The 13,551-nt window shown below is 36.8% G+C and overlaps 1 protein-coding gene across 4 annotated transcripts in view; it reads right to left on the bottom strand.

Annotated features, from left to right (window-relative positions):
- Positions 1–13,551, bottom strand: part of LOC104889813 (uncharacterized) — a 28,702-nt gene that overhangs the window by 14,073 nt on the left and 1,078 nt on the right. For 2 of the 4 annotated variants that reach the window (XM_010675134.4, XM_010675142.3), the window contains exons 2-10: positions 11,997–12,077; positions 7,072–7,209; positions 5,699–5,809; positions 5,554–5,604; positions 5,357–5,457; positions 1,751–1,844; positions 1,292–1,423; positions 867–1,124; positions 717–795 (exon numbers count right to left, since the gene is read on the bottom strand). In XM_010675134.4, the coding sequence (XP_010673436.1) occupies positions 717–795; positions 867–1,124; positions 1,292–1,423; positions 1,751–1,844; positions 5,357–5,457; positions 5,554–5,604; positions 5,699–5,809; positions 7,072–7,209; positions 11,997–12,077 (1,045 nt within the window). Of the gene's footprint in view, positions 1–716; positions 796–866; positions 1,125–1,291; positions 1,426–1,750; positions 1,845–5,356; positions 5,458–5,553; positions 5,612–5,698; positions 5,813–7,071; positions 7,210–11,996; positions 12,078–13,551 lie in introns of those variants that run through there. The other 2 variants (XM_048639796.2, XM_010675145.4) reach the window with 2 other exon arrangements.

Genomic DNA, 13,551 nt, shown 5'->3' with positions numbered 1-13,551 from the left:
AGCGTCTAAGCATTAGGGTCTCGCAAACACAAAGAAAAGAAATTCCTTTCAGAAACTGTATTGTGGTTAACATATAGCACTACCCAAAGCATTCCTTTCTCATATTCCATCAAGGGAAAAGGTTCTAGAAACATTCCAAGTAGATTTCATCGGTTTACATTCTGATAACAAACACTCATGCATCTAGAAATCGAAATTTGACTTGATCTTTATGTTACCTGATCATTCTAGTATAGTGCCACTATTTCATAGATAAGGGGTCTTGTTCACTATACAAGAAGTCTACACATATGCATAACATGGAAGGCTTCTTATTCAACTTATATGATGTACATTTACCTGAAGGATTAAATAAAGTCATCTGGTCTGAAATTTTTAAGGTCTACTCTAGTCAGTTCTCAACTGATTTGATTTTTCTAGTCTGATATGATGTGGTCTAGATTGGTGTGATTTTTTTGGTTCAGTATGAACATTTCCAGAATCATAACAGCAAGTTTCTCTCTAGTCTGGTCTAGGCTAGTCTAATAGAATGCTTTCTGGTTTTTGTTTTCTAACCCGATTGGAATTCTCAAACTAGGGAATATATATATCTACATTCTACAGAGAAATCTTTTCTGCAAAAAGCTACTCTCTGAAACAAAAAGTTCAATATTGTTGACTGACCTCTCCATTAGCATTAATGCAATGAAATGGTCATAAGTGACAATATAACTAACCTGGTAACAGAGCTTGTATAAGAGGTAATGCCAGCCAAAACTCAGTAGCACTGCCTGCCAGCTTGCTGCAAAGCAACGGCTGTTGATGTGCTTAGATAAGATCAACAGAATAAGATTAAATGAAATGTTGAGTTCTGACTATCAACTCACCTGTGATGCACAAGCATATAAAACATGCAAAATTCCTTCCTCTACCGCCCCAATATCAAGGACATTTATATAGCTAGGATTCCAGTCAACAACTGGAATAAGAAATTGGTCCCCAAACAACTCTGAATAATCTGATAAAGCAACATATGATTTTGATCTTGGCACTTCTTCAAGCAGAGACAATGTCTCTCCGGTGACAACAGATGCTTCTTGTTGTGCTGAAGTTGTCTCTGTAAAATGGTAGAGAATCTTTGAAGCCTAAAGAAATCAATTGAAAATTCAGGCTACATGTTGTAAAGTTGCAACAAACAGAAACTTCAATCAATATTTAATAAAATAAGGGGAGATGAGAAGACCCTGCAATTTCACACATCCACAAAAATAAATTAGATGCAGCATGTAATCAAGGAGACGAAATGCATTACCACTTTGCATACAGCTCCCAAATAATCATCTGCAAAAGCTTTCCTCAGTAACATAAAAATTGCATCTGGGCGAAATACAATTGATCTGGAAGTTGGTAAATGAAAAGGTGACATGCTGCGAAATTTCCTTGGCTGGAAAAAACAAAAACATTGTACATACATGAACGCAACAAAGAAAGGAAAGAAGTCCAATCTTACTAAGAAAACAGAGCAAGTAATGGGTAAAAAATTATATCTGAGAGGAGGCAATTAAACATAAACAAATTAATCACCAGTAAGAGCTTGATATATAATCAAATGTTCGTTACATGAATAGAAAGCCTTGTAGAATTGGCAAACAAGATTAGAGAAACCCCATCTCTTTTTCAATAGTATCATGTTTTGGGAAATAAGGGAGAGTAATGGACAAACAAGAAGTGAGTCAGAGAAGAGATACGGGAGAAAACGATATCGACATACCTCAAAATTAGAAGAAACTGTTAAAGCTGGCGCTGGTTGACTATTTCTAGAGATTTCAGAATCAAAACCACTTGCTGAGCATCTCGCAGATTCTCTGAAAAATAAGCACAGTTATTATTGCATCATTAGTTCGTAATAAATCAAACAAAAAACATTTATCCAAAGGGTATGACATGGAAAACAAAGCCCACAGCCCCACACGTAATGTCTAGCTATAAGACAGCAGTAGCTTTATAAGTTTATGCCGTTTTTGCAGATATAGCAGTTTGATATGCATGCCTGCAAGAGTTCTCAACACCAACAGAGAGCATTTTACAGTATAAAAACAGGACCAGTGAGTAGTGATTGATGAGGCTCAGCATGCACGACAATCTTAGTTTTGAAAGGCCCAAGGCGAAGACACGCGCATCTTCAAGTGAGGCGCACTTTTTCTATAAAAAAAATTATTTTATTCATGATTGGATTTCAGTAGATGAGCCCATATATGTAAACAATAACAGTAATTAAATTCCAATAGTCCCCTCAAAAAAAAATTCCAATAGTAAGAAACAGAAAAAAAAAAACCTTGAAACAATTAGAAAGGGGAAGGGCGCGTGAATATGAGGGGAGTGGGAATGTGGGTCTATGCCCAATGGGGCAGGTTAGCTAATTTTGACTTCGTTTACTTACCCAATAATTTAAACAAAATGGAGAAAAGAAAATGATTGGAAAAAAAAGGCAGAAGCTCCAGAATCTAGATCGAAGAAGAAGAGGGAAAGATGACAGAAGGGGAGGATGAAAAGAGAGAGGAAAAGCAGATCGAAGAGAGAGAGAAAAGCAGATTGAAGAGAGAGAGAGAGTGGACATAGAAGAGAGTGAGAGAGAGCGGACATCGAAGAAAACTTACCTGAAAAGTCTTCACCGGCGACGACCACCGGCCAATCTAGTGCCACAAGTCACCGAGGGTCGGCGACCTCAAAATAATCCTCAGTTCGCAAATTAGGGTTTTGCCCTCAAATCGGGGATTTTGATTTTTACCCCAAAGTTTAGAAATTTCATGCAGTTAAGTGAAGGATTTGGCTCGAGATGTATTATTGGAGGCTTAGTAACATTTAATTTAAAATTTCTTTGTCTTCTTCTACGAATTCAATTCAAATGGAGCTGTTTATGCGTCTCTTATCCAAAAGCGTGTGCCTTTGTGGCTCTGCCTCTCTCAAAGGCGGCTGAAGGCACGCGCCTGATGTCACCTCCCCTACTGCGCTGCGCCTGACTTGTCAGATGCATTTTCGCTGGCGCCTCCACTCACCTAGCGCCTAGGCGCGCCTTGGGCACGCTTTTGAAAACTAAGATGACAATGTTTATTGTTTCCCTAACTTTAAAGGGCCTACAAGAGGGTCAGGGAGATTGATTAACAAAGGATATTATGATTTTGCGACAATAAACTTCCACCACAGGGATTTAACGCATTTTAACAGGGGGTGGAGCAGAGCTTTTCCCTTTCTTTGCCTCCCTCTGATTCGAGGCCCCAAGGCAAGGCCTTGTCAAGAACCGTAACCCTGACGACAAGAAACCTGGAAGGTTTCCACATATTTTCCATTTTCCTTGTATATTGAAACTTCAAAGTACTCTCTTTTCATAGCTCAGAGTATGGGTGGACTACAAGGTGCAGACAGTACTCTCTTTTCATAGCTCCCAATCTCTCCCTCCATCACCCTTACAAGCCATTTGGTAGTTGGTTATAAATGATGGTAATGGGAATGAATTTGTTTGTAAATTTGTGAAGAATATCATTGTCCATTCTCATGGTAATGCTAATTTATCCTAAAGTGTCCGCTTTCCTTCTTCAATTTTCATTCCCATCCAATACCACCTTGTAGGTGGTAATGAGTGGTAATGAAAATTGCTTCCCCTTGGAGACAAAAACACAAGTTTAGGGGTGAGATTGCTTGCGTGTGGAGAAAAAATGCCTCCCCATGGAGATTTTAAGGGTGCTTCCCCAATAAATTACACTTTTAATTCATTCCCATTACCGCAATTTATTAACGACTATCAAACAAGCCGTTACTGCCAGCTACATCCTCCACCACCTTTAAACATATATTGCCAATTTATCACTCCACTGAAAAGAGAAAAACAACCAGTCCCCCAGTTCTCTAATTTGTCTCATAGTTTTCAGATAAATCTACCACTACATTTCCCCGAACTCTTCTAGAGCAACAGCCTTCGTTCTCCTGGCTCCCTATATCTTCATTACCAACCAGATTATTAACCAAAAAACTCCAGCTACATCGAAGTCCCCAAAGCCAACCAACTCATGACTCGCTCCCAGATGGCCAGACCTAAACCTAAATTACCATGTCTTCCCTCTATCCCCTCCTTCACTTTGTACAGCAAGATATAGTATCTCTGAAGATGGCAACGAGATGTGAGATGAGAGAAGAGAAGAATTTGTGGCAGTGGGGATTTTAAGAAAAAATGAAGACACATCCCAAATGGAGTTTTGTAGAAGTACAAGAACTTAGGGGAATTTTAATCATCAAATAACTTCAGGGAGCTTACTGAAAACATCTGTCACAATTAGCTGGTGGCCACTGATCACTACCAGAGGGTATAGTGGGAGTGTAGAGGATGTCGCTGGCATGCTGAAAGTCTTGAACAGGTAAAGACGTGAATTGTGGTGAGATAGAAAATGAAGGAGAGCAAGGGGGGTTGAACGGATTGGGACGACAAAGACGTTACATTTCTGAGGAAATTTAATAAGAAAACGTAATTCCAAATCCTCTTTAGATAAGCAGCTTGCAAACTTGCAAAGCAACGACACTCAAAGAAAGTCTAAATCAGCACAAGCAAGAAGAATAAGGCACATATTTCAAGATCATCTGACCTATCCTTACTACTCATAGAATTGTATTTTGATATATGCCCACACAAATCTGTATTTACAGAGCATGAGCTCAACCATTACTTTGAGCCACTCAGGCTCCAGTGTACTAACTCTTAAGCATGTTTAATTGATGCTTCTGTTTAGCCAAAAAAAGCATCAGCATATTTCATCTTTGAGTGGCAATCGACAAAATTAAATGTGTTAACTAACATGCTCTCTACTTTCTTGCTTGTTCTGAACTAATAAATCAGTCAATCAGATCCAATATCGGCCAAAAGAAAGTAAGAAACTAACACCTTCCCTCCATACAAATTTAGGAAATTGAAGTCATTTTCTGAATTACAACCACTGATTTAGAAGTTAATAACATAAGACTCTTAAGCAACTGCCTTTGCAGAAATATTCTATATTATGTAAAGTGTACATATGTGATTTTACCAATTCTAGATAAACTCCACAAGCAGCTCTAGGTGTCTATGGTACAAGTCCAAACAGTATTATAGGTTCTTTAACTATGGTTTCAAATCCAGCATTAAAAGTTGCATCCTGAGGCAACTTTCATTTTCAGCAAGTCAAGGCGAGATCATGAATAGTGGTCATGGTAATATTCAACAGCACGGTCAGCACCCAAAAAATATATTTAGTCAAGATGCTCTCCTTTCCACTTTCTTTAAAAAAATAGAGGCATATCTCGGTAATAAAGTATAAAATGTCCTTAGAATCTGAACGCATAAAGAACCAACCTTTCGGTGACAATTTGAAGTATAGGATGAAATGGACCGGCCAGCATAGCAAGAAACCGTGTGCTAGTCTCTAAATCATCAGCGTATTTTGTAAGCTCTGACTGCACAGCGGTAAAGGAAACTCTTGAACATTAGAACTTCATGCTACCACAATGAACAGAGCATAGTACTGATACCAAACAGAAGTTGAATCATACCTCAAGTTGAGGAAGGAATACATGCAACCGATCTGTTATCTCTTGAAGCAACTACAAGCTACCAGATGTTAGAAGTCCTGGAGAAGGAAGATATGATAGAACACAGAAATGTATATGGGGTATATGATAGAGAAATATGTGCCACCTGAAGATGCAAGTCTTTAGAATCTTGTTCATGAGTTACAATTTGTGGCAGAAGGTAATTAACCACCGGTTGAAACTCGGGTTCAAGAGCAGGCACTGAAATTCCAATCAACTGAAAAACAGATGATATATCTTAAATAAAGCATCTGGACAAGACCACTAGAAATATAATATGGTTTCAACTGCAAAAAATTCTGCACCTAGAAGAGGAGAGAGGATGGCTTTATTCCCCAATGGAGACAATATCTAGCACACTAATTATAAAAAATAAAAATAACAATATTGCCAAATTACACACTACACCACATCCTCTTTGCACATAAAAATTCCATTCCAGTTCTCAATGACAACAGTTTTGTAAATTCTCCTGAGTATTAGAAGACACTTTAAGATTTTTGAACAAATTTGAGGGTTTACTATAAATCTGGATCTCTCCATTATATCAACCATAATTCAAATACTGACCGTTCTTTATGGATTAAATCCCTCCCCATCCACATCCTGGGCAAAAGAGGAAGATAAATTAAGTTGGATTACAGTTTTCTGCGCTTCCACAAACAACAACCAAATCAGCTTTAAACCTGCAAGCTCTAATATCTTTAGAGATCAAAATACAAAATGGTCCCAAATATCCCATTTGGTTATGTGAATGCTGAATCCATCCGTATAATCCACTCAAGATTTTATGGCTTCTCACAAATGGTTTGCTAGCAATTGAGGGAAGGAAAAATGAGACAGAAGAGAAAAGTTGACAGGAGACTGGAGAGGGATTCTTTCACTGCAGAAGTTCTTAACACCGAAAGGGAAGAAACAAAGATTATTACATTCCATAAACCTTTAATTCTTGCTTTCAACAGATTCCAAATTTAAGAAAAGTAGAGTGCCTAATTCTTTTTTCTTTCATCCTATTAGTGTTCCAAGAGTCCCCTCTCAAACTTCCGAAATACTAACTTTTACAGTTGCAGTGTGGCACCCATTCTAAAATTTAAGTAATAACCAAAAGTTCTGTAGTTTGAAATATCAACATCAAAAACTTATAACTGGCTATTGACACAAGCAATATCCATAATATATTTATATACAGCTAAATTGGCCACGTACTTATTAAAAGTGAAGCTATTCATCATTCTCAGGTATTGTTTGTAATTTTCAATGCACAAAGAAAGCTGAGCACCAGAAATTTCATGTTATACAATAAATCCTCCCCTAGATCAGTCAAGTATCAGCTCTACCATTCAGTCCTGGTCTACATCGCATAGAAACAGAAACCTTGAAAATGCAACAAATTTTACACTTCTGTGCAGTGAATGAATCTCAGAGAAGTGCCATATCGACAAATAAAAAGTAAGGCATGTTATAGTGCTCAATGATTACCTGGATGAAGAAGATGGCTATGGGGCTTCCTCTTAGACAAGATAATCGAACATAACGACATGGTGTATAGTTCATAGGATAAATCATGTCTCGTCGAGGTGCTTCACATCGAGGACGAACTTTTGCAAATGTATCAGGCTGCATTTTTTTATTTAAAGCAAGTAAAGAAGATTAGCTAGCCATATGTAAAAAAGTGGCACCTTTTTCTACGTAAAAAATGTCAAGGCCACAACTGAGACTTACAACATTGTATTCTTCAAAACCAGAAGGCATATAAGATATACTATATAACCATCTAATCCTGAAAAAGTAAGTTTATACTTAATCTAGGGACTTAGCCCAGGTATTCAGATAACTCTTTCCTTTCCTTTGGGAGAATAGGTCGAAATATTCCTTCAGGAAATACATACAGAGAAACTTGCCCGGACGCTGCTACTAAATCATAGATCCCTGAGATTCCTTGGACATTGCAAGATAAACAACAGATGCAAAACAAAGAGCAAAATTTTCAAGACAACTTATCATTAAGGAAATGCCAGTCTTAGTCACAGATCCCTCCCACAACTCATGAATTTGTGCTTTGCAAGCCCCTCCATCATAACACCCATCCCCTCCCGCCCTTGACTTTCGATCCTCCTTCATATAAAAGATAAATGTGACTAACACACTCCTACTTGAATTTATTAATGTTGTGTTCATGGCTTCATGCTGCAATCAACAAACATGACCATACTATTATCATTAACAAGTAGAATATCGCATTCATGGAGAATGGGAAACTAATGAAAAGACATTCTGCATTGATGTTAACAAGCAGAAAGGCCCGACTTTGGCATGGCCTTCCTATTAGGAAGAGAGAGGAAAAAATGTCCGAGCAAGACAAGACAGGATGGAAGGCCAACAGAATCAAACTCATAGAATGTTTGAGCTCAAGTTTTCTTGGAAAATGAGCTAAAGATATTTTAGAGAAGGCAGAGGTTTCACAGAAATTTCAACTTAGTCAAACAAAGTTTACTTGTGATATAAAAAGCATAATGCCTCTTTCCTAATATCACCATGATACCAATGCAAACAAACAAAACCGAAATTCCTCCTACACAACTATCATTCTATTTTCTTTCAATAAATGTTCACTTCATAATTTATACATTTTTATGCAATCAAGATCAAAATGATTAAAATGTCGAGGCATTTCATATAACATCCTATGATAACACATTATTGACCTTAGACAGACTTTGACTTTTTCGACACCATTCAGCACCTAAGCTATATGAAGGGATACTAACATCAGCAAGTACATTTAAGAACCATGACACTAAGAGAACTTTATACCTATTAATTATTGATTGGCACGCGAATAATAGAAATAAAATAAGAAAATGAAAAAATCCAAAGCAGCATTGAAAAGGTCAACAGCAATAGCAAAAAAATCCTAGGTAAGTCCTGTCAAGATGGGTTCTTCGGAAGTCCAACTATATGCAGCCTTCAATCTTTGTTACTTGGACTCTTCATTTTATCTTGAGTAACCATGTCGCATTCTTGACACTTCATTTGGACCCAAATGAAGTGTCAAGAATGCGACCAACATAAGCCTCAACCTTACCTTTATCCCTAATAAATAAAAGACTATTGAAGCGGCTGTTTCCAAAAGATCCACAGGGGGGAAAATGAAGCTCAAGCACAATATTAAACTGAAAAAACAAGTTCACAAACAACACCACGCAGCAACAACTATAATAACAATAACCCAAGCACTAGCTCCTACCCACTATTACAAGCACAGTAGCACACACATGTTTATTATCAACAATAATAAGCACACACATAAAAGAGCAGGTCTAGTGAGGTATTATACACGTAAAGCACGCAAGGGGATATAAAAAGGAGGAACTACTCACTTCATATCGACTGACTAAATCCTAATACATCATTGATTCTAATATACAGCCATGTACTGCTTGAACTTCAAGAACGAAAGATCTTACCTTATAGCTTCATTTCATATTCATTTTACTTCTAACCCTTCTCTTGTAATTCAACTTCCACAGCATTCACTTTCGAACTTACTAGCCTTGTATGCAGGTTGTGCGTGCGAAATCGTTATCAAGATGGAAAGTTAGAAACTGTCGAAAATTTTGTGCTTTGATTTAGTGTTTTTTTCTTTAATGCTCAAGTGGGAAGTATCTGGATAACTGCTGTGCAGTTTTTGAACCAACTATTTTGATTTTTCCCTTTTTATTTTGTTTTTAGATTTTTTTTAAAAACTCAGAGAATGCACTTTGAAGTTTCTCATTTTCTTTGGGGGTATATTGGTCAAAAATGGTGAACACCAAAGTCATCAAGAGTTCCCAGATATAATGAAGATCTCTTATCACTTCATTCTTGATCATATCTCTTTACAACGAAGCATTCCCTAATACCATAATAATGCAGACTTTAAGTTGTTTAATTGCCAGCAAGGGGCTTTGGCCTAATCAATATCCAATTAAATTTTCCCTTGAAATCTTTAATGGTGTTTGACTATCGTAGAGAGCTCCTAGGGCCATCCTTCATCGAAAAAACTACATCAATATGGTGAATATGTCTTTTATCATCTTGCCATTACCTTGAAGAATTGACCTTGTGCATTTGAAACTCCCTACTTCTGAAATAACCCTCTCCCATAACCTCATGGTGCAGTAATTTAACTTAATACCCCTATAGTTACTAAATACTTCTATTTAATTGTTCCCTTTTCTCTTATATAAAGGGATTATATAGTTTAAACCTCAATCTCAACAAACATAAAGGATGACCTTACACAACTTCAGTATCTAAGATAAGCCTTTTTCATCTGAACCCAATACTTCCCACCTCATCACTCCATAACTATTTTCAACTTTTCTCTTTGTGATACCCATACATCGAACCTGTGGCTCTTATTCCTTCTTCATGTATCAGCCTTCCTTAAGAAAAACTTGCTATCACTAGACCCAATCAGCAGTTCCAAAAATGTACCTTTTCCACAAAGCTTCTCCCTCCTTCATCCTTGACGCACCTTCATGATCAAGGCCTCTGAATCTTCTGGATACTTTTAAGTTTTAACATCTCTGGAGTTCGCTTGATTCACAACTTTCTCCTAGATGTAATTTGTATCGCCTTCATAGTCCCCAACTTTTGTCATCAACTAGCCTGGTCCAAAACTGGATTAAGATGTGCCCTTTGAAATATGACATTTGATCTGGCGTTTTCTTTGAAATTTCATCTTATTTCTCCAACTCTGACCTCATTACCTATCAATCCAAAACCAGCAGCTTGTGTTGCATGGAGAAGCGCTCATTAGAAATGACTTTGCCATATGCACAAGTACTTCAATATATTTTCCAGTCCACCTTATAAACTCTCCTTGAGACATATAGCATAGTCAAAATATCTAAATTTTGACACTTTAAATAATAGCAATGTTTTCTATAACTACAGTCTACATATATACATGCTCATGGTTCCTGTGATCAATATAAAGACACAACTTAAAAATAGAATAATTGAATATTTTGAGTAATACAGATATATAAAGAAGAGAGTCAAAGGGACACCATGTCAGCGTCATATATATACAAACGGAAGGGTAACGACAAAATACACATGCCCTCGAGCTATCATAGCAATTCCCATAGACTTGACTAAAGTTATACAAGAGCCTAAACTCAAACCTTGATGTCGTGGGATTGATCACCCATAATATTATGTTGGTTTCTTTCTTTCCAAGTACACTGCCAATTACCAATGGAACTATCTTCCACACTTCAACAAGTCAATTCATCTTATCTTCCAAGCTACAAAAGATATGTTCCACTACAAGATTGCCCCCAACTCATCCTAAACAAGGCTGATAATAAGTGCCAAAGAGACAATCCAAAGACACATGAAGCAACAAGCCACATCCAAACCAGTAGTAGCTAGAGTATAGCGTTTAATGACCATCATATTTGTTATAGGTATAGAAAAGGTAAAAATGGGATAAATAACTAACAGAACCACTATCATTTTTTTTCCTTGGCATATGCAATAAATGTCATCACTTTCTCATGCTCCTCCAAACAATATTACAATACCTAGTATGATGAAGAATAAGGTATTGTTATGTAAGTAAATAAGGTACTGTTATGTAAGTAAGTAGTAACATACAGCTAGAAGATAGAATATATGAAAGGTTTCTTAATAAACATATAGGAATGCAAGTGAGACCACTGCCACGCAAGGCACATTGATTTAAAAGGAAGAAAAATCACCATATCAGGACACATTTAGAAACAAATAGATATATACCATTCCAGCTTAAATATACATCTTGATTCCGCATTTTATTGTAATTAGAATTTCAAGAAATACAGCTTCATTCTAAGAGTTACTATTACCCTCATGATCATTAACTGATAGCATATAATTGTTTCTCCTACAAAATGATTCATTCTTACGTAAGAAAATTTTTCAAGAGGCTGAAAAATTATGTTGTGACTACTTGAAAAACAAAGGACTTATATCTCCATGAGGGTTTCGTTCCAAAATGCATCTAAAAAGTAAATATTCCATAGGGAAAGCACCCAAGAAAGAAACTACTAGACCTCGTAAATGGGTCGATGTATGCAATATCATATTCATACATTGCGTTCATTGCCTCACTCATCTAAGACACCACTGAAATTAGAGATAATAATTACTACTGACTTCATCTTTGTTCTTATTTCATGAAAGACAGATTTTGGTTCCATATCTCAGATTTTCTCTTAATGCTTCTCTTAAATTACCACTCGCTCTTCGACTATAAGCTACACGGTATATTATATACAGAGCATTTTTACATCAAGTCCACAGCTCAAGTAACAAATAGGTCAACAATATACTTAGCCAGAAACTGTCATATATTACTTAAAGTTGTTAACCTTGTAACGCAAGCCTGCTGCAACTTCCCACTCCAAAACAGACTTGTTGTGTATCCGTATATGAGATAACAGGCAAGGTTCCTGCAGACAAAACGAAAGAGCATGACATCTTTAAACACAATAGTCAATTTAATAGGATGAAAGATAAGCACTTGACTGCAAGCACAATAGTTTCAAAAACACGATGGTGCAAACTCTGGATGGTTTCTTCTCATAGTGCAGAGAGAAATACTCAGAAAGAGAAGGATAGAAAAGGACAACAACAACAAAAAAAGATAAAACAATATAGCTTCATAAATTATGCTGAAGGTAAATGGTTCTAAGCAACAACTCAAAATCTACAGTAACACAAATTGGCAGAACAAGGCATAGGAAATTAATCAGTGCCAAGCCACTTTCTTAAGCCCCTAACAAGCACAAAGAAATTTGATGCATTTGGACCTGCAACTCTTTCTTTACTCTAAGCAGGAGGGAACCAAGGGGGAGCTGGTATTGAGCTAAACAAGAAAAGGGGGCTCATCAACTCGCAACAACCACAGGGAGCTTCTAGTTTTACGCACGATATTTCCTAGTCATACAAGCCCTCAGAGGCCATTGACAATTGTATTTTCTCTAACCTGTACGACCAGGGTCATATTTTTGGCAGCTAGCTAGTTAGCTACATAACGGAAACTAAATTTGCAATGTGCCAGAGTAGCTTGGTTTGGCTTTTCCCTCTAACAGGATATGCTAAAAAACCTTCCATATCAAGCTGAAAAACAAAATCTGCAACTAACAAGAACTTCCAACCACATAAAACATCTTTGCACGCGAACACTATTCAACAAAACTAAAGATATCCTCCATTTCTTAATACTGGGAACCTTTTGTCTTTACGCTATTCATTTATTAGCATTGACATAAATTTTATGATATATAATACAAAAATGTAATTAACTAAGATCTAGTTAGACACTTGGATTAGTATCAATATGTATTTTCCAAATATAATTTTTACTAAAATATAATAAGAGACATTAATGGTCAAAAATATGCATTGGCAAGCGTGAAAATCAAATTGTTGCAAGTATTGTGAAACAAAGAAAGTAAAATGTAGGGGCATATAAATAGTCAGTTGATGAATCCGCAATCATCATAATTTAACCACGATAACTTAAATGCAGAAGTCATAAGTTTCGACATGTCCACATTACTAACTTGCACGCCAAACTTCCTCCAATATGTGATCAAAATTCAATAACTACACTTCCTAGTTCCTAGCACGCCATGAAATACGTACGAACGTCGTATCTAGGTTTTCTTAGTAGACCTAAATTGAGCCAGCACCAAAGCTTAAATGGTGCCCATGCTAGTACATATAGCATGGTACACACATGTACATGAATAACAAGTCAAATGTACATTGATAACAAGTCAAATGAACACATGTATATGGATAACAAGCCAAATGAAGATATGTACATCGAGGGGGGAAAAATGCAGTCACATTTGCAGGAACGGCTTGTAACGGGGGAATAGAATGTTCTGCGGCCGACGTGGCGTGAATCTTTTTGAA

The sequence above is a fragment of the Beta vulgaris genome, chromosome 1 (assembly GCF_026745355.1).
Source record: "Beta vulgaris subsp. vulgaris cultivar EL10 chromosome 1, EL10.2, whole genome shotgun sequence".
In the NCBI taxonomy this organism is placed as follows: domain Eukaryota; kingdom Viridiplantae; phylum Streptophyta; class Magnoliopsida; order Caryophyllales; family Amaranthaceae; genus Beta; species Beta vulgaris.
This window is presented reverse-complemented; position numbering and strand designations above follow the sequence as displayed.